This window comes from Lissotriton helveticus, chromosome 7, assembly GCF_964261635.1.
Source record: "Lissotriton helveticus chromosome 7, aLisHel1.1, whole genome shotgun sequence".
Lineage (NCBI taxonomy): Eukaryota > Metazoa > Chordata > Amphibia > Caudata > Salamandridae > Lissotriton > Lissotriton helveticus.
In genome coordinates, this window is record NC_136068.1 from 498,298,305 (window position 1) to 498,323,430 (window position 25,126).

General features: G+C 45.5%; 1 protein-coding gene across 1 annotated transcript in view; it reads right to left on the reverse strand.

Moving 5' to 3' along the window:
* Positions 1-716: 716 nt before the first annotated feature.
* The window catches only part of LOC144768676 (butyrophilin subfamily 2 member A2-like), a 341,821-nt gene continuing 317,411 nt past the window's right edge, over positions 717-25,126 (reverse strand). The window contains exon 10 of the mRNA XM_078652503.1: positions 717-2,843. Within this exon, the coding sequence (XP_078508629.1) occupies positions 2,323-2,843 (521 nt within the window). The 3' untranslated portion in view covers positions 717-2,322. The remainder of the gene's footprint in view (positions 2,844-25,126) is intronic.

Genomic DNA, 25,126 nt, shown 5'->3' on the forward strand with positions numbered 1-25,126 from the left:
GGCGTTAGGTACAACAAGAGAGTCTAAGGGCAACTGGCCTTTTATATATGAAGGGTCTGTAGGAGCGGGCTTGTATTTTGTATCCACTCTAGGTGTGAATATTCTGGCTTTAACTGGGTCTTTAAATATCTCGTCTGTGTGTTTCAACAAGCCCTTGAGCACTGGCAAAGTATTAGTGGACTTTTGTGAGAGCATAAATATCTCCACAAAGAAATCCTCTTCTAGAGGGTCTGCATGTAGCTCAACCCCGTGATATTGAGCAGCCTTATTGATAAGCTATGCAAAGCCAATATTGTCATCAGGAGGGGAGGGTCTGGAGGGATACAGGTCAGGGTCGTTATTTTGAGCTGGATCCTTATTATAATCTTCCCAGGCATCTGTGTCCTGTGGTATGTCTTGTGGTGTATATACTGATCTACATCCTCATCCCCATGATCTTTATCCTGTGTGTCAGGTGAAAGAGGAGGTGGGGTTAAATTTGATGGTGTAATCAAACAATTGTGATTAAAAGTAGGAGAGGGAAGTATGTAAGGGGGAGAAGGGTTAGTACCCATGTCCTTTTACTTCAGAGGTATAGGAGATTCCTCTGAGAGATCCAGCTTCCGTTTTGTAGGAAGAGTGGTCAGAAGGTGTCCAGTTTGAGGGTCAATACTAAGCCTATTTTGTTTTGGATCCAAAACTGTGTCTTCAGATGGAGGCTCCTTGGAAGGAGTATCTTTCTTTTCTTGGTGTCGACCGAGCTCGAGGGTGAGGGTGATACCGGAGCCTTAGATTTTGGTTGCGTGAGCACATGGGGATCTGTACTCATGGTACTTTAACCCGGAGTGACGTTCAAGTCTTTCTCCATGTCGGAGTCGGCTTTGGACACGGAGACCGGTTCTTCTTCCTCTGCTTCTGGACGTTGATCTAAATCTTCGCCGAAGATGTCCGGTACCGAGCCGCTGCCGCGTTGCATCTCGTAGCGTTGAGCCTGATGATCTCGAATGGTTCACAATCCATCTCGTTGTCTTCCGGGGATAAGCAGAGGTTGCAAACCTCGTGCAAGTCTGTGCGTGGAAACTTAGCACGACACCTGGGACATAGCTTGAATGTAGTCCGTTCCATGGACTGCTGGCGTGGTTGGCACGGGTAGGCCCGACGGCCCACCTCGAAGTTCCCAATCAAAGGTTTTCACAATTTACATGATGCGCGCCGAATGGGAAACCGCGAACGAAAGACAATACCATCGAGGGTAGAGGATTGCGCGTCGAAGGGGTTTGAAAACGATACCGAACCGGAGCGCAGAAATACACATCCGAACCCGATGGCAAAAAAAACTAGCTAGGGATGGAGTTGATGCCCATGCGCACTATCACTCAAAGGAAGAGTTACCTACCTCGTGACTACAAAGACTTCTTCAAAGAAACACAAAGTGCAAACATCCAGGCCCAACACCTGATGGCGATCTATGCTAAAGCATATGATCTACAGCTCATATACCTCGATCAGATTAGTTTAAGAAACTATTCCTTGTTCTGCTATTAAGCATTATACAAAGAATTCATTAAGTTAGTTTCAGACTTATTTAATCAAATGTCCTTATTGTTGCTCCACTGTGGCAATTGAGTAATGTTTTTATCAGTTCTTTGAAGCAGTCTCGTGGCTATGAGACCGTTATAAAATTAACAAATAAAATTGGTATTCCATATATAGGATTGTAAAAAGATATGTGAGCTAATCATGTACTCAAAGTGGTACTTTAAAGCTTGGTGGGTACATTTAAAACAGCAGTTTTACTGAGCAAACTAGTTGTTCTGCCTGTTTTTCTTTTTTAAGTTAATACTTTGGTCCCAATATTGAGATAAGATGTGGCTTTCAAGCATACTGCATATTTGTTTCCATAGAAAAGCAACACTTTCTCTAATTTTCTTACTCAACACCTTTATGCTTCTTTAAGAAGCAGGCCGCCTGGCGAGCAGAAGATAAAAGGGGTTCCTTGTTCTTCAGTTGTCCATCGCTTCCTCGCTACAGGAGGACACACCCTGTTCACCTTCAGTCTGCCTTATCCTCAGCCTCAAGCTGTTCAGTTTTAATTCAGAAACACCTTTTATTTCACATAAAATGAAAGGTATAGAAGGCTTTCTAACAGTTTGTGCCCACCTCAACATGTTAAAATATTGGTGGCTGTGTGTGTAGCTTTGGCTACATGCTTAGGTAGTGTGAGATGATCGGTGTGAGGAGCATCTGGAACATGGATGTGGGTCAGTAAACAATGCAAATGAATTGAGGATGGGGATGGCTATTATGTCTTGGACCTGTCCAACCCGTTCAGAAAGAAGTCTTTCAGAGTGAAATACGTGTCTGGGAATCCAGAGTCAAGAAGAAAGGATAGACCTTCTCCTTAAATGAGGGAAGGAAGGTGAAGATGTGGCACATGTTGACAGCATTGTAGAAAGACAGCTGCCCTTCATGCTCCAGGTAAACTCGAATTCTCTGTGGGGCTGGATCCGGCTTCAGGCGTGTCAGTGGGTTTTCAAAAGCCTGGTACTCAGTTAGGACCATGCCTATGGCCCAGATCCCTTCTTGTGGCTGGAGTTTGATCTCTTTGGTGCACTTGACTGACTCTCTGGCAATCCCTATAGCCCACCCTCTGCCGCCAGTGGTCTGCACGTTCACCTCCCAGTAGTGCCTGCCCTGTGTAAAGCCATCTTTTCCCAAGACACATGGAGTAGCACCCTTAGCATTTCTGTCTGCAGCTTGCTGCTTGGCAAATTTGTTTGTCACGGTCTTCCCATTGTCGGACAGGCGCAGATCTTGGTGGGCTGTTACAGAGTCCAAGCAGACATCCACTCGAGAGAAACCGGCTAGAAGAGAGAAACACAAAGAAATTGAGATCTCTGCATGATGTAGGTCATTGATCCTCATAATCATCTACTGAGGTTCCCTGCAGCTCCAAACAAAAAATATTACCACAGAATCACTGCTCATGTAGAAGCTGTGTAATGCAGTTTTTATTCAGATTTTTTTTTAGCTTACTTTGCAATTTTAATGGTTCAGAATACAAGTTCGGACATGAACCATGTCAAAGCCCTTGAATTCCACGATTGGCTCTTAAATAAAATGTAACCAAAGCAATTACATGACCCTCCATGAGGGGCCTCTCAAAGCACTAAGCACACCACTTGTAACCAGGGTACAGAAGAAATGGCAGTTTTGAAGGATATAACCAGTGCTTAATTTGTGAAAGAATGAGTACTGGTGACAAAGCTCTGCTCAGAAGCCTAAGGCCGGAGTTATTAAATGTCAGTACCAAATACCAAGGCCATGTAGTCTTCAATCCAACTCATGACTCTAATCAACCACAAGACATTCACTGCCCTTTCATTTCACTCTTGCAGGTTCCTGATTTACTGATTTGGGAACATTTGTTTTACCTTTCTCCTTTTGCACTCTTCGTATACTTTTCCTGCTCTTGCTCTCATGAAACGTCTAATGTGGGGAAATCAGTGGCACTGCCACCCACGCCCCCCCCCCCAACAACCACCGGCTCAAATTAAGTATTGGATATAACCAATAGCTTCCTCAGACTTAGCAGGTATGGACAGAGGCAACAAAGGATATTAAGACATGATGCTTCACGAAGTACTTTCCTAAAGCACTGAAACCATGGATCTGGGGAAAGGGCATCCTAGAGCAGTTAAGAAATAGCTAAAAAAGAAAAAACCTAGCCATTGCACTGTACCACCGACCTTCTTCAGGAAGGACTTCATGAAGGCACTGAAGCCATGGATCTTAAGCTGACGGGTTTCCAGATATGGCTTATGACGAAAGACTTCACTTACCTAACCAAGATAAATCTCTTCAGATAGACTCCTGAAGCACTAACAGCACAAATTTGCAGGGAGGATTTCAAAGGCATTGAGGACTTGGTTTTTCAGAATTGACTTAACCAAGACATTAACGCCATGGCACTACACAAAAAACTTAAGGGCTAGATGTAGGTAACTGGGAAATACCGATTCCTAAATACCGAAATTTACCGATTCGGTATTTAGGAATCGGTATTTCAGATGTAGGTAAGAATTCGGTAAAAAATACAGAATTTTAATATTCGTTTTTACCGAATCGGTAATTGAGATTCGGTAATAACGAATACCTACCCATTCATTCCTATGAGCTTGGAAGCCCATAGGAACGAATGTGAAGACATTCTGTATTACCGATTTGGTATTACCGAATCGGTAATACCGGGAGATATTTCAAGGATGCCAGGGTGTCCAAAGGACACCCTGTTGCACCCCTGAAATGTGCATGTGTGCACATGTGGCACACATGCATGCCCTAAGGGCACACTTCAAAAAGCAAACAAGCACTGGCGTTGCCAATAGGTCTCGCAGAAGGAAAGTTGGAGCTATTGGTTTTGTAAATGACATTTTATATTTATGTTTTGTGATTTACAATGCCAATACTTTTAACTTTAGCAAATGTGACACTTCTAGCATTTGTAATGCCACATGTTTTGTATTTACGTGACTTAGATGTATATATCTTACTAATATAAATGTGGTGTGCGTGTTGCCGTGCGTGAATGGGAGAGAGACTGGCAGTGTGGGGGGGTGGGAGAGAGAGTCTGTGGGCTGTTTGAGTTTGGTGTGCGTGTTTCCGCGAGTGAAAGGCAGGAACGTGCAGATGAATGAATGAGAGAGAAGCTATGGTGTGCGTGTTGCCGTGCGTGAATAGGAGAGAGTCTGGGAGGGGGGGGTGGGAGAGAGTCTGTGGGCTGTTTGTGTTTGGTGTACGTGTTGCCTTGCGTGAATGGGAGAGAGTCTGTGGGCTGTTTGTGTTTGGTGTACGTGTTGCCTTGCGTGAATGGGAGAGAGTCTGTGGGCTGTTTGTGTTTGGTGTGCTTGTTGCCGTGCGTGAATGGGAGAGAGTCTGTGGGCTGTTTGTGTTTGGTGTGCGTGTTTCCGCAAGTGAAAGGCAGGGGGGGTATGCTTGGAAAGAGTGCACGTCGGAATGTTGTCGACGTGTGCGTGTTGCCGTGCGTGAATGGGAGAGAGAGAGTCTATGGGCTGTTTGTGTTTGGTGTGCGTGTTTCCGCGAGTAAAAGGCAGGGGGGGTATGCTTGGAAAGAGTGCACGTCTGAATGTTGTCGACGTGTGCGTGTTGCCGTGCGTGTATGGGAGAGAGAGAGTCTGTGGGCTGTTTGTGTTTAGTGTGCGTGTTTCCGCGAGTTAAAGGCAGGGGGGGTATGCTTGGAAAGAGTGCACGTCTGAATGTTGTCGACGTGTGCGTGTTGCCGTGCGTGAATAATTTTTGCAGTTGTGCCGGTCACAGTCTATTACCTGTCCTGGTGCTAGTTATCCTCAGACCTCTGTCCTTGAATAACTGCATGGATTGGTGTTCCTTGTTATTTCTGTCCCAAAATGATGATTTATTTGCAGACACAAAAGGGTGTTTTAACTCATCTGACCAAATATACATTTATCGTTAGTGTCCCGATTTGTAGAGCATGGACATCTAGGAGAGTGCCAGCTGTCCTGTGTCTCTCTATGGTGCAGGGCTTCTGGGTAATAGGGACACGGGGGCTTTCGATGCGTGGCACCGATAGGCTGGATGAACGCCGGTAGCCATCTTGCTCGTAACGTAAGCTACATGTGAGTCCCAAAAGTTCGAATTTGGTGCACAGCGGCTGGACTCTGTATAGTTTTCATTACTACCACGTGTGCTGGTCTTATGCTCCCTGTGGGCTGTTTGTGTTTGGTGTGCGTGTTGCCGTGCGTGAATGGGAGAGAGTCTGTAGGCTGTTTGTGTTTTGTGTGCGTGTTTCCGCGTGTGAAAAGCAGGGGGGGTATACTTGGACAGAGAGCACGTCTGAATGTTGTCGACGTGTGCGTGTTGCCGTGCGTGAATGGGAGAGCGTCTGTGGGCTGTTTGTGTTTAGTGTGCGTGTTTCCACAAGTTAAAGGCAGGGGGGGGGTATGCTTGGAAAGAGTGCACGTCTGAATGTTGTCGACGTGTGCGTGTTGCCGTGCGTGAATGGGAGAGAGTCTGTGAGCTGTTTGTGTTTAGTGTGCGTGTTTCCGCGAGTTAAAGGCAGGGGGGGTATGCTTGGAAAGAGTGCACGTCTGAATGTTGTCGACGTATGCTTGTTGCCGTGCGTGAATGGGAGAGAGTCTGTGAGCTGTTTGTGTTTAGTGTGCGTGTTTCCGCGAGTTAAAAGCAGGGGGGTATGCTTGGAAAGAGTGCACGTCTGAATGTTGTCGACGTGTGCGTATTGCCGTGCGTGAATAATTTGTGCAGTTGTGCCGGTCACAGTCTATTACCTGTCTTGGTGCTAGTTATCCTCAGACCTCTGTCCTTGAATAACTGCATGGATTGCTGTTCCTTGTTATTTCTGTCCCAAAATGATGATTTATTTGCAGACACAAAAGGGTGTTTTAACTCCTCTGACCAAAAATACATTTATCGTTAGTGTCCCGATTTGTAGAGCATGGACATCTAGGAGAGTGCCAGCTGTCCTGTGTCTCTCTATGGTGCAGGGCTTCTGGGTAATAGGGACACTGGGGCTTTGATGCGTGGCACTGATAGGCTGGATGAACGCCGGTAGCCATCTTGCTCGTAACGTAAGCTACATGTGAGTCCCAAAAGATCGAATTTGGTGCGCAGCGGCTGGACTCTGTATAGTTTTCATTACTACCACATGTGCTGGTCTTATGCTCCATGTGGGCTGTTTGTGTTTGGTGTGCGTGTTGCCGTGCGTGAATGGGAGAGAGTCTGTAGGCTGTTTGTGTTTGGTGTGCATGTTTCCGCGAGTGAAAAGCAGGGGGGGTATGCTTGGAAAGAGTGCACGTCTGAATGTTGTTGACGTGTGCGTGTTGCCGTGCGTGAATGGGAGAGAGTCTGTGGGCTGTTTGTGTTTAGTGTGCGTGTTTCCGCGAGTTAAAGGCAGGGGGGTATGCTTGGAAAGAGTGCATGTCTGAATGTTGTCGACGTGTGCGTGTTGCCGTGCGTGAATAATTTTTGCAGTTGTGCCGGTCACAGTCTATTACCTGTCTTGGTGCTAGTTATCCTCAGACCTCTGTCCTTGAATGACTGCATGGATTGGTGTTCCTAGTTATTTCTGTCCCAAAATGATGATTTATTTGCAGACACAAAAGGGTGTTTTAACTCCTCTGACCAAAAATACATTTATCGTTAGTGTCCCGATTTGTAGAACATGGACATCTAGGAGAGTGCCAGCTGTCCTGTGTCTCTCTATGGTGCAGGGCTTCTGGGTAATAGGGACACGGGGGCTTTCGATTCGTGGCACTGATAGGCTGGATGAACGCCGGTAGCCATCTTGCTCGTAACGTAAGCTACATGTGAGTCCCAAAAGATCGAATTTGGTGCGCAGCGGCTGGACTCTGTATAGTTTTCATTACTACCACGTGTGCTGGTCTTATGCTCCCTGTGGGCTGTTTGTGTTTGGTGTGCGTGTTGCCGTGCGTGAATGGGAGAGAGTCTGTAGGCTGTTTGTGTTTGGTGTGTGTGTTTCCGTGAGTGAAAAGCAGGGGGGGGTATGCTTGGAAAGAGTGCACGTCTGAATGTTGTCAACGTGTGCGCGTTGCCGTGCGTGAATGGGAGAGAGTCTGTGGGCTGTTTGTGTTTAGTGTGCGTGTTTCCGCGAGTTAAAGGAAGGGGGGGTATGCTTGGAAAGAGTGCACGTCTGAATGTTGTCGACGTGTGCGTGTTGCCGTGCGTGAATGGGAGAGAGTCTGTGGGCTGTTTGTGTTTAGTGTGCGTGTTTCCGCGAGTTAAAGGCAGGGGGGGTATGCTTGGAAAGAGTGCACGTCTGAATGTTGTTGACGTGTGCGTGTTGCCGTGCGTGAATAATTTTTGCAGTTGTGCCGGTCACAGTCTATTACCTGTCTTGGTGCTAGTTATCCTCAGACCTCTGTCCTTGAATAACTGCATGGATTGGTGTTCCTTGTTATTTCTGTCCCAAAATGATGATTTATTTGCAGACACAAAAGGGTGTTTTAACTCCTCTGACCAAAAATACATTTATCGTTAGTGTCCCGATTTGTAGAGCATGGACATCTAGGAGAGTGCCAGCTGTCCTGTGTCTTTCTATGGTGCAGGGATTCTGGGTAATAGGGACACGGGGGCTTTCGATGCATGGCACTGATAGGCTGGATGAACGCCGATAGCCATCTTGCTCGTAACGTAAGCTACATGTGAGTCCCAAAAGATCGAATTTGGTGCGCAGCGGCTGGACTCTGTATAGTTTTCATTACTACCACGTGTGCTGGTCTTATGCTCCCTGTGGGCTGTTTGTGTTTGGTGTGCGTGTTGCCGTGCGTGAATGGGAGAGAGTCTGTAGGCTGTTTGTGTTTGGTGTGCGTGTTTCTGCGAGTGAAAAGCAGGGGGGGTATGCTTGGAAAGAGTGCACGTCTGAATGTTGTCGACGTGTGCGTGTTGCCGTGCGTGAATGGGAGAGAGTCTGTGGGCTGTTTGTGTTTAGTGTGCGTGTTTCCGCGAGTTAAAGGCGGGGGGGTATGCTTGGAAAGAGTGCACATCTGAATGTTGTCGACGTGTGCGTGTTGCCGTGCGTGAATGGGAGAGAGTCTGTGGGCTGTTTGTGTTTAGTGTGCATGTTTCCGCGAGTTAAAGGCGGGGGGGTATGCTTGGAAAGAGTGCACGTCTGAATGTTGTCGACATGTGCGTGTTGCCGTGCGTGAATAATTTTTGCAGTTGTGCCGGTCACAGTCTATTACCTGTCTTGGTGCTAGTTATCCTCAGACCTCTGTCCTTGAATAACTGTATGGATTGGTGTTCCTTGTTATTTCTGTCCCAAAATGATGATTTATTTGCAGACACAAAAGGGTGTTTTAACTCCTCTGACCAAAAATACATTTATTGTTAGTGTCCCGATTTGTAGAGCATGGACATCTAGGAGAGTGCCAGCTGTCCTGGAAAGAGTGCACGTCTGAATGTTGTCGACGTGTGCGTATTGCCGTGCGTGAATTGGAGAGAGTCTGTGGGCTGTTTGTGTTTAGTAAGCATGTTTCCGCGAGTTAAAGGCAGGGGGGGTATGCTTGGAAAGAGTTCACGTCTGCGTGTTACCGCGAGTTAAAGGCAGGGGGGGTATGCTTGAAAAGAGTGCACGTCTGAATGTTGTCGACCACGTCTGAATGTTGTCGACGTGTGCGTGTTGCCGTGCGTGAATGGGAGAGAGTCTGTAAGCTGTTTGTGTTTAGTGTGCGTGTTTCCGCGAGTTAAAGGCAGGGGGGGTATGCTTGGAAAGAGTGCACGTCAGAATGTTGTTGACATGTGCGTGTTGCCGTGCGTGAATGGGAGAGAGTCTGTGGGCTGTTTGTGTTTAGTGTGCGTGTTTCCGCGAGTTAAAGGCAGGGGGGGTATGCTTGGAAAGAGTGCACGTCTGAATGTTGTCGTGCTACGGTGAGATAAGCAAGAGGCACGCGCAGGACAGAGAGAAGGTGGGCGGAGGGAGCAGCTTCAATGAGGCGTGGACAAAGTGAAAAGCCAATGAAAAACAACAAAAGCTCGTGAAAAAAAAGTTTATGGCCCAAAAGCGCGTGCCTGTGGCCACGTGAACTCGAAGAAAACCGCACCGAAAAAGCCATAGATTGACGAGTATTTTGACCACTAGAATTCTCTCCAATCCATTCCTGCGGAATGGAAAAGGCGAGACCTAAAAAGTGCTTTTTGACAGGAGATCGCTACTTACCACCAACTTGGAGTTGGTGGTAAATAGCGATTCCTTAAGGCTGAGGTGCACTGTTTATAAAATACCCAAGCACAAAAATAAATGACAACAACTTTCTTAGGGCCTTTGATTGTGGGATGACTGCTTCTGTAAGCTATTGCCATTGTGCTGAATGTAGCGATGCCTCTGACCTTGCAAAAGGTGTACACCAAGAGTGCGTCTTGGCAGTTGAATGCTTGCTTGCAATCCACAGGAAAGGATATGCCAAAAATAAGCTTAACTGCAGCCCTGGAATTACTTTACGCTGACAATGCTGTCTTGCTCTCACATACCCCTATTGGCCTGAGGACCTTAATTCAAAACTTTGCACCGTTCATTGATAATTTTGATTTAGAGACAGACATAAAAAATAAAAAAAAGTATTAATTGGTGTGTGATACAAAATCAAGCAAGATATGCCCTATTGACATCAAGGGGAGAGACTAAGGAGGTAAACAATTTCCGTTATCTGGGGATAATTTTTGACTCACATTTGAATTTGCTATGAGGGTGGGTAACAAACCTATTCGGTCCCTCGCAGTAGTTTATGAATGGAAATGCCTACCTTCTTTTTGTTACCTATTGGGCTGGGATTTGGGGTTATTATGATGTTTTCAACCTGAAAACCAAGGACAACCGATTTCGTAGGCAATTACTTTGGGTACTATTATCCTCACCTCATTTTGCTTGCACGAGGATTGGGCATATCACTGTGGTAGATCACCTTAAGCTTGCACCATTGCTGCTCTGGGTCTCAATTTGGGTGAATAAACATGCTACCCTTAATCAAGCCATTATTTCGGAATGTCTGGCATGTGATAAGGGTCACAGGATTGCATGGCATAACTATACTGAGTTTACTACCAAAGCCATAGGCAGCCCTGATCTGTTTGTGACCCCTCATTCTCTAGTGAAGGCAGTCATAATTTGGACAAAAAAATATACATGTCATTTTGTAACACTTCCAGGCAAAAGGAAGAAATTAGGAAACCATTGATGCGGGATTATGCTATTGTCCAAACTGCTAATAACCTTGAAGGCATTTGACTTGGGTTAAGAACCAGTGGAAAAGACTGCTTTTATCAACATTTCAGCTGGGGACTACAAGATCCCAGCTATGTTTTCCACTGGCCAAAATAATTTTGCGTCAGCCCTGATCTGCCTTGTTACAAGGCTTCAGTTCAAGCTTTCTCCCACTTTGTCTTCTTTTGTTAATATCACAAATTCTTTACCAAGAATTGTTTTAGACATGTTCCTAAACCATATGGTTTTTACCAGTATATATTGGCTTTGTATTTTGCTGTATTTGTTGTGCATGCTGCCCAACCAAACTTGTTTGTCTCCATGTTTTTCTTAAAATCTGCAATACGCACACAAAACCAGTTGAATTTCTGAATCTTGTTTATTGTATTAGATTGTTCTTCTGTATAAGAGATTAGAATCTATTTCCCTACAGCCAATCTGTGTTTAACAATGATATTTTAGAGAGAACACCTCCTGAAGATTGTGCTTCATACAGGCCAATCTCGCTATTAACGTTTAAGTAAAAATATTAGCATAACTACTGGCCACCAGTCTGCTCCAGGTGATAGTCATTAATCCAACCGATTAATCTAGCTTTATTCCTGGGCCCAACACCATACCTAAACTGAGCCGCCTATACGGAATTTTGGGACATGCCAAGAGTCTCTGTGAAGATGCTTGACGCTTGTATGGCCTTCAACACCATTGAGTGGCCATACATGATCAAGGCCTTGGACAAGCTGGACTTTGGCCGGTTCTTCCTGGCGTGGGTACGTCTTTTATACACTGCTCCTCTGGCCCAGGTGATTGTTAACGGTGGTACATCCTCAGCATTTCATTTGCGGTGTGGCTCACAATAGGTTTGTCCACTCCCCCCACTCATATTTTCTCTAGTTCTGGAGCCGCAATCGGCTTGTATCAGGCAGGACCACCTGATCCGATGACTAAAATAAAAGGAGGACTGGGAGGACAGGATTTCCCTTTACGCGTATGACACCCTGCTGTATATATCTGACCCAGTTCCTACCCTAACAATGCACATCGTTACTCTGTACCACCGCTACTATGAGTTATACCACCAATTGCGATAAACCCCTCATTTACCTCATTGAACGAAGAAGCCCCATGATTGCCCCGAGACTGCACAGCCAAAGTCATGGCTGGAGGGTTCCAATATGTAGGAAGGAAAATGCTACTTACCAGTATGCATCTGTTCTTGGCATGTAGAGCTGCAGAGTTACACACTATGCATAGATCCCCATCTAGTGTTGGGCCCGGATGTTTGCACCTGTTTTTGTCCTGAAAAGTCTTTGGAAGTCACGAGATAGGTGACACGCCCTTTGGATCACATTGCGCATGGGCATCGGCTCCATCCTTAGATTGTTTTTCGCCAGCAGGGAAATGATGGAGCTTTGTAAGAAACAGGAAGAATGCTCATGTAAGCTGTATCTAATTAAGATAATACTGGAACTGATAAAGGTAGCCGGGGAGACGGGTGGCCGTGTGTAACTCTTCAGCTCAACATGCCAAGAACAGATACATACTGGTAAGTAGCATTTTCAGTTCAAGGCATTAGAGCTGCAGATTACACACTATGCATAGATTGTATAGCAGTACCCATTCCTAGCAGCGTTCACCAGTATCTGTTGCAGTAGTTTGAAATAGTGTTTTGAGTACAGCCTGGCCCACAGTAGCTTGTTGTTTAGTTTGCACATCTACACAAAAGTGTTTTGTGGATGTGTGCGGTGTAGACCATGTAGCTGCTTTACAGATATCATCTAGGGGAATGTTCCCTAAAAATGCCATTGAAGCCCCTATCTTTCTTGTAAAGTAGGATTTAGGAGGAACAGATAACGTACGTTTAGCTTTGTGGTAGCAAATTTGTATGCATTTGACAATCCAATTAGCTATTCCGGATTTTGATATGGGGTTGCCTTTGTGTGGTGGTGAGAAAGACACGAAAAGTTGTTTGGTTTTACAAAAGGGTTGTTTTCTTTCAATGTAGTAAAGCAATGCTCTTTTGACTTCTAAGTATGAAGAGCTCTTTTTGCAACTGTTTGTGGCTGCGAGAAAAATACAGGTCCTGTGCTTAACAAATACTTCAGTGAAATGGCAAACATAGACTTAAATAGGAACTATGGCTTAGTTTCCAATGTCCAGCCGGACAAGGATTTATTGAAAATAGACAAATACGTGAGACACAACATGAATCAACAAAACTGGGCACAAGCCTGTACCAAGTCAGGGAAGAAAATAGAAAGAATAAGGAAAAATTTAAACAGGCAAAAGGGTTGGAGCAAATGGCGGCTTACAATACAATGCAATCTTGTGTAAGCGCGCACAAACAGTTACTGCACTTAATATATACATTAAAGACATGCAGTTCTGTTACAACAGTCGACGTGACGTTTCGATCACTAGCTCCAATTGTTAACTGGGATCATCTTCAGGACTAATATTTATGCTATTGCCTGAGCTGTTGCTGTGGGAATAAACAGGAGGAAAAGGGGGAAAAAGGTATCAAGCACTTCCAATAAGAATTGGACATGTCATCCATTTACACGTTGTTTCATCACACTTAGTGACATGGTGCTCCAGTGAACTGCAGGCAGTGATGGCTGTAGGATTGGTGGCGATGTATCAAGTGATATGTGACAATGAGGATTTTGGGCAGACCGTGTGGGGTGGAGCGAATGGAGGTTTTGGGGTGGAAGTGCCAGGTGAGTGAATCACTCAGTGCGACCGAACAGTGTTCGCCGTGGTGACAAGAAGTGCGCTGCTAGCTTCGTGACTGGAGTGATGGCGATGCTAGACAGACCGGTAGGCGAGTGAGCTTCTGCTGGAAGCCTTAAATCTGCGGTACGGCAAGTGAGTAAACATGAAGACTATTAGCTCTGGTGAATCTCCTAACTGTCAGGGGTAGCGTAAGGTGCTCCGCAAGTTCTGTGACTGAAGTAGTTACGGTACTAACCAAGCCCGGTGGGCGGATGAGCTTCGGCGGGCGTCTGGAGTGGAAGCATTGACTGTAAGGTCAATCACCTGTTGATATTAAGGGGATGGTAAACCAGGCTGCGCACGTAAAGGCGTGCCGTAGACACAAGGGCAAAAAGGGGCATTTACCTTGATGTGTCTTCTGCAGCTTGCAGGACGGGACGGCAACTTTTAAATTCAAGGGGTCTCGTCCTTGGGCGTTTAGCCTGTGGAGTAAAGGCGGACAGTGCGAGACTGTCCTGGGTGGAATTCGAGTGGCTAGGGGGGGTATCTGGGGTCGTCGAATTACCTTGGACTTGTGTCTCAGGGTCAAGTAAAATGGTCGAGCCTGGGCAGTTTAGGGATGGCGGCTGTCAGGGTAAGCAGTCCGCTATCATCTTGTCCTGTTGAAACCAGGAATTAGAGGAAATCAGACACAGGACAAGGGGGAAAAAAGAACCGTTATAGCGGGACGGCGGGCCAAGGCCAGTTACCTTAATAGGGTTGTGTGCTTTGCTGAGTCCCGTCCTTCTCACTCGATGGTGGAAGAATAGGTGCACGGCGAGAATGCTCTTATGTCGGCGTTTGCCATGCGGACGGTGGAAATAGAAATGGGACTAGTATCGATCGGTTGGCGCCATTTTGAAGGGGTGAAAGGGAGTGAAGGGGTGAGGGGGCGGCAGACACTTTAGAGACGGAGTGAAAGAGTGTTCTAAGTGGATTTGTGAATACACAGTACGAGTACAATTTGTATGACAAATAAGTACAAAAACTTTGAACACATGCGGTATGGTTTACATTGTCTTGCAAGATAAGTAGGGCAGTCCAGCACGATGGTAATAGATTGTCTATAGCAATCCAGAAGTGGTTTTACAATTTCCGGGACCCAACTTTTAAATTCAAGGGGTCTCGTCCTTGGGCGTTTAGCCTGTGGAGTAAAGGCGGACAGTGAGAGACTGTCCTGGGTGGAATTCGAGTGGCTAGGGGGGGGTATCTGGGGTCGTCGAATTACCTTGGACTTATGTCTCAGGGTCAAGTAAAATGGTCGAGCCTGGGCAGTTTAGGGATGGCGGCTGTCAGGGTAAGCAGTCCGCTATCATCGAGGAAATTCATTCCTTATAACATCACACTAAAAGAAAAGCAGGCAATCAACCAACTTAAAGCCCATGACACCTTGATAATCAAGAGTGCAGACAAGGGTGGTGGCATTGTGCTCCAGGAGAAGACAGCCTATACCACAGAGATAGAGCGCCAACTGAATAACAAAGAACACTACAGAAGGCTAGCTCATAATCCTACCAAAGAGATACAAACAATGATTCTCAAGATCACTAATGAAGGACTGGAAGCTGGTTTTCTATCTAAAAAAGAATTTAATTTTCTTAATGTAAAGAGCCCACGCATCCCAGTTATAAATACACTTCCCAAAGTGCACAAAAATGCAATGAACCCACCGGGCAGACCTATAGTCTCTGCATGTGGCTCTATACTCCAGCCCCTGGGTTCATACGTAGACTATTTCATCAAAGACTTTGTTCCAAAAACCCAATGCTCAGGGACTCAATGAATATGATCAATATGATTGAACATCATCCTTTCAATCCAGCCTCAGAGACTCTATGTACCATGGACGTAGAGTCTCTCTACACGAACATACCACAGACATCAGCGCTATTAGTGATCCAACGAGTCTTAGACTCAAGACCCCGACCCCACCCTGTTCCAACCAACTTCATTCTCCAACTTCTTGAGGTATGACTGACCAGAATTTTTTTATGTTCAAAAATGATTTTTTTGAGCAAATCAAAGGGACTTCCATGGGGGCTATTTTTGCCCCCAATCTGGCTGTGCTCTTCATGGACCAGCTGGAGACCAATGTCATCCTTACACCTTCCAATCCTTTCTTCACAAATATTGTTTTTTGGCGCAGGTATATTGATGATATTTTCATCATTTGGAAACAGGACGTCAATTACCTGCGCCAATTCTTGCACTGGATGAACAACAACTGTTCGGGTCTGGCATTTACCATTACTACTGACAATGACTCTGTGGCCTTTCTAGATCTTACAATCTTTCACTGTGACGGTCACCTGCTCACGAGGCTTTACCGCAAACCAACAGAGAAGAACACTCTGCTGGCATACAGTAGTAACCACCCGAGAGCTTTACGTGACTCTTTGCCCTATTCTCAATTTTTGAGAATAAGATGCAACTGCTCATGCAAAAATGACTATTTTCAGGAAGCAGCAGTGCAAGCCTCTAAACTAAAAGAACGAGGTTACCCCCAAAAAATTATAAAGAATGCCTCAAAACGAGCGTGGTACTGCCCGAGAGAGATCCTGCTAACCCCCAAACCAAAAAAAGACTTGAAACGTATTGCATGTGTGACTACATTCTCGCCCATTTCACACAAATTGAGGAAAACAATACTCAAACAATGGCCAATTATCAACTCAGGCATCCTTGATATTGACAAACCACTCTTTGCTTTCAAAAAAAGCAAGAACCTCAAAGACCATCTTGTTAGGGCAGCTTTACCTTGCACACCCACAGCTTCCACCCTTGATGTTGTATGGGGTCTGTCCCCCATTGTTGGTCATTCAAAATGTGGGGGATGTAATAACTGTAACTCGACGATTGAAGGTAAAAGCTTTACATTTGACAATATCACTGTCCACAGCCATTCTTTCTCAAATTGCAATACTCAAAATGTGATATATCTGATTCAGTGCCCTTGTCCGAAAATATACATAGGACAGACTACACAAAAGATTCGCACCAGGATTGGACAGCATAGGAGCCGCATTCGATGTGGCACCTTGAACGCCCCGCTGGTTGAACATTATGCAGCTATGAGACACAATGAGGACGATCTAAAATGGACAGTCCTTAAAGTACTAAAACTACCGCCGCGGGGTGGCAACATGACATTACTGTAGAACAAAGAGGAACTTAAATCAATCATACAGTTCAACTCCATCCAAAACGGACTAAACAGATCTGAAGATTGGACTAATCTGCTGTAGGACAAAACACCCAGCTGGCCATGCACCCTAATGCCTGTCGCTTCTCTTGGGTCCCAGAAATTGTAAAAACACTTCTGGATTGCTATAGACAATGTATTACCATCGTGCTGGACTGCCCTACTTATCTTGCAAGACAATGTAAACCATATCGCATGTGTTCAAAGTTTTTGTACTTATTTGTCATACAAATTGTACTCGTACTGTGTATTCACAAATCCACTTAGAACACTCTTTCACTCCGTCTCTAAAGTGTCTGCCGCCCCCTCACCCCTTCACTCCCTTTCACTCCTTCAAAATGGCACCCACACTGTGGACGCCTCACCGTTCCAAAATGGCGCCTACACGCCAGCCAACCGATCGATACTAGTCCCATTTATATTTCCACCGTCGGCATGGCAAACGCCGACATAAGAGCATTCTCGCCGTACACCTATTCTTCCACCATCGAGTGAGAAGGACGGGACTCAGCAAAGCACACAACCCTATTAAGGTAACTGGCCTTGGCCCGCCGTCCCGCTATAACGGTTCTTTTTTCCCCCTTGTCCTGTGTCTGATTTCCTCTAATTTCTGGTTTCAACAGGACAAGATGATAGCGGACTGCTTACCCTGACAGCCGCCATCCCTAAACTGCCCAGGCTCGACCATTTTACTTGACCCTGAGACACAAGTCCAAGGTAATTCGACGACCCCAGATACCCCCCCTAGCCACTCGAATTCCACCCAGGACAGTCTCTCGCTGTCCGCCTTTACTCCACAGGCTAAACGCCCAAGGACGAGACCCCTTGAATTTAAAAGTTGCCGTCCCGTCCCGCAAGCTGCAGAAGACACATCAAGGTAAATGCCCCTTTTTGCCCTTGTGTCTACGGCACGCCTTTACGTGCGCAGCCTGGTTTACCATCCCCTTAACATCAATAGGTGATTGACCTTACAGTCAATGCTTCCACTCCAGACGCCCGCCGAAGCTCATCCGCCCACCTGGCTTGGTTAGTACCGTAACTACTTCAGTCACGGAACATGCCGAGCACCTTATGCTACCCCTGACAGTTAGGAGATTCACCAGAGCTAATAGTCTTCATGTTCACTCACTTGCCGTACCGCAGATTTAAGGCTTCCAGCAGAAGCTCACTCGCCTACCGGTCTGTCTAGCATCGCCATCACTCCAGTCACGAAGCTAGCAGCGCACTTCTTGTCACCACGGCGAACACTGTTCGGTCGCACTGAGTGATTCACTCACCTGGCACTTCCACCCCAAAACCTCCATTCGCTCCACCCCACACGGTCTGCCCAAAATCCTCATTGTCACATATCACTTGATACATCGTCACCAATCTTACAGCCATCACTGCCTGCAGTTCACTGGAGCACCATGTCACTAAGTGTGATGAAACAACGTGTAAATGGATGACATGTCCAATTCTTATTGCAAATGCTTGATACCTTTTCCCCCCTTTTCCTCCTGTTTATTCCCACAGGCTTTCAACAGCTCAGGCAATAGCATAAATATTAGTCCTGAAGATGATCCCAGTTAACAATTGGAGCTAGGGATCGAAACGTCACGTCGACTGTTGTAACAGAACTGCATGTCTTTAACGTATATATTAAGTGCAGTAACGGTGCGCGCTTACACAAGATTGCATTGTATTGTAAGCCGCCATTTGCTCCAACCCTTTTGCCTGTTTAAATGTTTCCTTATTCTTTCTATTTTCTTCCCTGACTTGGTACAGGCTTGTGCCCAGTTTTGTTGATTCATGTTGTGTCTCACGTATTCGTCTATTTTCAAAAAATCCTTAAATAAATCCTTGTCCGGCTGGACATTGGAAACTAAGCCATAGTTCTTATTTAAGTCTATGTTTGCCATTTCACTGAAGTATTTGTTAAGCTCAGGACCTATGTTCTTGATAAAATACGAATTACCCGAGGTCCTTAGCCATTTAACACGGGTTCCCTTGTTCAATATACTGCGAGAAAAATACAGGCAGCTCTACAGATTGATGGAGGAGGAAGGGAGAAATGACTTTAGGAAGGAATTTTGGATTAGTTCGCAAAACAACCTTATTATGATGCATTTGCAGAAAAGGTTCTTGAATGGTTAGTGCTTGCAACTCACTAACTCTTCGTAGAGAAGTAATAGCTACTAGGAAAGCAACTTTTCATGTTAAGAATTGTAGTTCACATTTATGTAAAGGTTGAAATGGAGGTCCCATGAGCCGTGTGAGAACAATGTTTAAATTCCACACAGGTGAAGGTGGTGCTCTGGGAGGAATTATTCTTTTGAGAGCTTCCATAAATGCTTTAATGGCAGGTAATTTGAAAAGTGATAGATGCTGTCTATTTTGTAGATATGCTGCCATGGCAGCAAGATGCAGTCTAATAGACGTGTAGGCTAACTTACCTCTTTGGAGGTGTAGTAAATAGCCTATAATGTGTTGAATAGACACATCTAGGGGATTGATGTTTTTATGACAATATATTACAAAATGTTTCCACTTAGCTGCATAGCATGCTCTAGTGGTGGGACATCTAGCTTCCTTGATAACGTTCATACAGTCAGGGGGAAGGTTGAGATAACCAAATCCTAGGACTTCAGGAGCCAGATCGCAAGGTTGAGCTGAGCTGGGTCCGGGTGTCTGATTTCTCCATGGTTCTGGGTTAAGAGGCGTGGAGATAGGTTTAGCCTCTGATGCGGTACTATTTATAGTTCCAGCCACATGGTGTACCACGGTTGTCTGACCCAAGTTGGATAAAAAAAAATGAGAGTCAGGGAATGTTGCTGCAGTTTGCGCCCCACTAGTAGAATGAGTGGGAGAGGTGGAAAAGCGTACGCAAATCTGCCTGACCAGTTCATCCATATCGCATTGCCTTTGGACAGTGGGTGTGGATATCTGGCGGCAAAGCTTGGGCCTTTGGCATTTTCATGGGTGGCGAAGAGGTCTTTCTGAGGTTGCCTCCACATCTGAAAGAACGGTTGAAGAACTTGTGGATGAAGTTCCCACTCGTGGATCTGTTGCGTCTGGTGGCTCAACAGATCGGCCCTGGTGTTTTCTACTCCTGGAACATGTTGGGCAAAGAGGAAAATGTTCTGAGCTATAGCCCATCTCCATATGCTCTGTGCTAGCTGAGAGAGTGGAAGAAAGTGTGTCCCGCCTTGTTTTTGTATATAGTACATGGCTGTCATGTTGTCCGTGCGGACTAAGACAGCCTTGCCTGATATTTGCTTTTGAAATGCTTTCAAGGCTAGGAATATGGCTAGTAACTCCAGGTGGTTGATGTGGAGTAACTTTTGTTGTGGTGTCCACCTGCCCTGCGTGGTGTATTGCAGCAGGTGAGCTCCCCGGCCGGAGAGCGATGCGTCCGCTGTCATGACTATTTGAGAAACTGGCTGTAAGAACGGTCTCCCTTTTGAAAGGTTTTTGGTGTTCCACCATTGCAGAGAGCGGTGAGTACGACCATCTACCAACACTAGATCTGTTAATTGACCTTGAGCCTGGTTCCATTGCTCAGCTAAGCACTCTTGAAGAGGACGCATCTGGAGTCCTGCATGAGGCACTATGAATATGCAAGAGGCCATAATCCCTATGAGTTGCATGAACACTTGAGCTGGAAAAGAGTGTTCTGGTTGAAATTTTGTTAGAAGAGCTTGCATGTTTACTATTCTGGCAGGAGAGGGATACGCTAGCGCTGTTGAGGTATTTATTGTGACAACGAGGTATTGTTGTACGTGGGACAGTTGCAGATGGGACTTGGTATGGTTTACTGTGAACCCCAGGTCATGGAGTAGTTGGATAGTGGTGTGAGTGTGTTGTACACACTGGTTGTTTGAGCTGGCTTTTATGAGCCAGTCGTCGAGATATGGGAAGACGTGAATGTGTTGTCTTCTTAAGTGTGCTGTTACCACCGCTAGGCACTTGTTAAACACTCTTGGTGCTGTTGTGACTCCGAATGGGAGTACTTTGAATTGGTAGTGCTGACCATCCACTACAAATTTGAGATACTTTCTGTGAGCGGTGTGAATGGGAATGTGGAAAAAGGCGTCCTTGAGATCTATGGTAGCAAGGAAGTGATTTTGTGAAAGAAGTGTAAGGACCTGCTGGAATGTGACCATATGGAAGTGGTACGATTGTATGTATTGATTTAGGGGTCTGAGGTCTAGAATAGGCCTTAGAGAGCCATCCTTCTTTGGAATAAGAAAGTACAGGAAGTAAACTCCCTTGTTTTGTTGGTGCAGTGGAACTGGTTCTATTGCACTTTTTTGTAAGAGGGATATTACTTCCTGCTTTAGCAGTAACAAATGTTTTTCTGACATTGGACGCTGTTTGGGTGGTATGTTTGGGGGGTAGATGTTAGTTCGATACAGTAACCTGATTGAATTATTTGTTGCACCCACCTGTCTGATGTGATGTTGGTCCAGATAGGAAGGAATTCTTGCAGCCTTCCCCCAACTGGAGTGGAATGGTGTGGGGGAAGCGGAGGGAAGTCATTGGGTAGGGATGGAGGCAGAGCAGGAGTTGTTAGTTTTGCCTCTGCCTTTGTTATTGTTACCCTTGTTAGCCTCTAGTGGAGGTGCTATCTGAGGAGTAGCCTCTGGTATTGTCTCTGTAAGATGAGCGACGAAAGGAGCGTCTGGGAGCTTGCGACTGCAAGGCTCCCATAGATTTAGCTGTGTCGGTATCCTTTTTCATTTTCTCAGGGGATACGTTGACATTAGAGCCAAATAAGTGTTGCTCATCGAATGGTTGATTTAGAATAGAACTCTGGACTTCAGGTTTGAAACCTGAAATACGTAGCCAGGCATGCCTCCGCAAAAGGACACTGGTGTTATTTGCTCTTGAAGCAGTATCTGCTGCATCTAGGGAACAACGGATGGAGGTATTGGTGTTAGTTTTACCTTCTCGTATGAGTTCATTGGCCCTATTTTTGTATTTGTCTGGGAGTTGCTGCATAATGGATTCTAGCTCATCATAATGTGCCCTATCGTACCTTGCTAATAGTACCTAAGTATTGGCGATGTGCCATATGTTTGCCGCCTGTGACGCCGTTCATTTGCCAGAGGCGTCAAGGAGTTTAGACTCCTTATCTGGTGGGGGGCCTAACCTGATGTTTGGGAATTGGCCCTTTTTTGCGCATTGGAGACTACAAGGGAGTCTAGTGGTGCGGGCCTTTAATGTAGGCTGGATCTGTGGGGACAGCCTTATACTTTTTCTCAATTCGGGGGTTGATGACTCAAGCCCTGACTGGATCTTTGAATACCTCTGGTGCATGCTTAATGACGCTCTTAAGCATGGGTAGAATTGAGGTGGACTTTTGTGTGGTGTCAAAAGTATCCATGAAGAAATCTTCCTCCACTGGGTCTGTGTGTAGGTTAACCCCATGGTATTGGTCAGCTCTATGGACAAGTTAGTTAAAGCCCATATTGTCCTCTGGAGGGGGAGGCATAGAGGGGTATATAGACAAACAAAATACGAATTCCCTTTTCATGTAGTCTAGAGAAAGAGACTTTTGTCTCTGGGGAGTTATAGAAAGGTGCTTTGGGTGAGCCAACCACTGTAGCAAGGTTATAGAGGGATCAACAAATTTACAATCACATCAGTATGCATCAGTTCACAACCTTCTGTCACTATACAGTTAATAAATTTATAAACACTCTAATGTGAATTGTATAAAAAGTTTTTATTTATTTAATTATTTTTATATTCATCTCTGTTCGAACCGTTCAGGTGCATACAATTTATTCATAAAAAATAAGTTAAAAACAAATGATATCACGTTTTACAAAGTCAAAATATAGTTTAAAAAATTTTTGGCAAACAACAAAGTTTATCACACAAACAAAATGTCGACGCGGCGTTTCGGTGATTTTTATGTCGTCACCTTCTTCAGGACAATGTGTAAGTTAAAATCACTCCAATTACGTTGTTACTAGGTCTGGCGCTTTTTTAGAACATTGGCGATCTGTGACCTTTTCTGGATTATCTCAGTTTCTTACTGTAATGAGATTGTTCATGAGTGGAGTGGATCAGTGTTGGTATTCTTCTGTCCCTCCGTTGATGTATGAAGTCAGGGTGCCTGTACTTCTTTGCAGGCAGGTCTTATGCAGTTTCGGCAAGACGGTCACGGAGGACGCCCGGAAAGCGCGGAGGAAAACCAATTCAAAGAAAAAAGAATCTCTCCTGTGCCCCAAAGAGAAATCTCGCCACAAATTAAGAGCGAGTTTCCTTGGATTTAAAAGATATATTTTCAGACCAGAAATCAAAATTCCTTGGGAAATACCAGGCGTAGATAAGAAAGACCGTCCTCTGCATAAGACCTGCCTGCAAAGAAGTACAGGCACCCTGACTTCATACATCAATGGAGGGACAGAAGAATACCAACACTGATCCACTCCACTCATGAACAATCTCATTACAGTAAGAAACTGAGATAATCCAGAAAAGGTCACAGATCGCCAATGTTCTAAAAAAGCGCCAGACCTAGTAACAACGTAATTGGAGTCATTTTAACTTACACATTGTCCTGAAGAAGGTGACGACATAAAAATCACCGAAACGCCGCGTCGACATTTTGTTTGTGTGATAAACTTTGTTGTTTGCCAAAAAAATTTTAAACTATATTTTGACTTTGTAAAACGTGATATCATTTGTTTTTAACTTATTTTTTATGAATAAATTGTATGCACCTGAACGGTTCGAACAGAGATGAATATAAAAATAATTAAATAAATAAAAACTTTTTATACAATTCACATTAGAGTGTTTATAAATTTATTAACTGTATAGTGACAGAAGGTTGTGAACTGATGCATACTGATGTGATTGTAAATTTGTTGATCCCTCTATAACCTTGCTACAGTGGTTGGCTCACCCAAAGCACCTTTCTATAACTCCCCAGAGACAAAAGTCTCTTTCTCTAGACTACATGAAAAGGGAATTCGTATTTTGTTTGTCTATTTCTTTAACCCCTTCCCTTTTCACAAAGGGTTTCTCCTTCACAATTGGAAGTAATAGAGGGGTATATGTCATCTTGTGGAATGTTAGGGACGTCTTGGGTGCTATAATCATCCCAAGGCTCAGCGGTGCCAGGAGGACTAGGATTGTCTAGTGGTTCATTGTCTGCACCTCCCCCTGTTTCATCAGAGGTGTTATCCCCGTCGTCATCATCTTCTATTGGAGTAGAAGATGGTGTAGGAGAGTGATGTGGTGGGGGAGGAGGTGGAGGAGGAGGAGATGGTATCCTTAATGGAGAGCTTGCAATGTCCTTCTTCTTAGGAGGAGGAGCTGGTGCAGGTGCATCTAGTGGTCATTTCATAGAGTAAGATTTGATCAACCAGTTTTGGGATCTTTCACAAGAGTTTTTTGGGTAGGATCTGGTTGAAATAGTTCTTCTGTGGAAGGTAGATCCTTCGGTGCCGAGGTCTTTGGTTCCAAAGGTTTTTTCGGCACTGAACCGGTAGCGTCTTTTGGTTTTGAAGCATGCCCTTTTGCATTGTCTTTGGCTGGTGGAACGTGTTGTTTTTTCGGTTCCGAGGCCTTTTTCGTCTCCGAGGCATGGGAGTCGGGGCCCTTTGATGGCAGTTTTTTGGTAGGCTCCGAGTGTGTTTTTGGTGCCGAGGAGCCGGTGCCAGTCTTCGGCGCTGAGTGCTTCGATGTGGAAGCAGCGATCGGCGTGGATGAGGAAGAGGATGGCTTCTTTTTCGGTGCCGGAAGGTGTGTGCCGGTACTGGGGGTAGGCTGACTCGAGCCCGAGTCGCCTGAAGGCTTAGTAGGCTTCTTTGCCGAGCCCGATGGCGGGCATGGAAAGCAGTCTCTCGGTGTGCACCTAGGCCCGAAGGTGAAGGTGTGACCAAAGCCTTTTTCGAGGGTGTCGAGGAAGGGTCGGGGTCTACGTGTGTACTTACGACACGCTGTGCCGGAGTGATGTTCTCGACGTCTGAGTCCTCAGCCTCGGAGTCGCTGACGATGCCGTGTTCGACCCGCTCCTGTTCTGCCACATCAACGCCCTCTTGGAAGATGTCATCTGGGATCGAAGATGATGAGCAAGCCATGTTTCTTCGAGCTCGTTGGTCCCGAATTGTCTTTTTGGAGCGGAAGGAGGCGCAAGCCGAACAGTCTGTGGACTCGTGCTCGGGTGAGAGGTAGAGGTTGCATACCTCATGGAGATCGGTGTGGGGAAACTTCGACCCGCATTGAGGACACTTCTTGAATGGCGACCAGAATCGAAGACTTCGAAGTTGGTAAGACTCGCGTCGATTGGGAACGCGTTCAAGATAATACCGTCGAAAAGGGTGAGGATTGCGCTTGAAAGAAGAATCGGTTCCAAACCGGAGCGCAGGAAACACATCCGAGCCCGATGGCGGAAAAAAACAATCTAAGGATGGAGC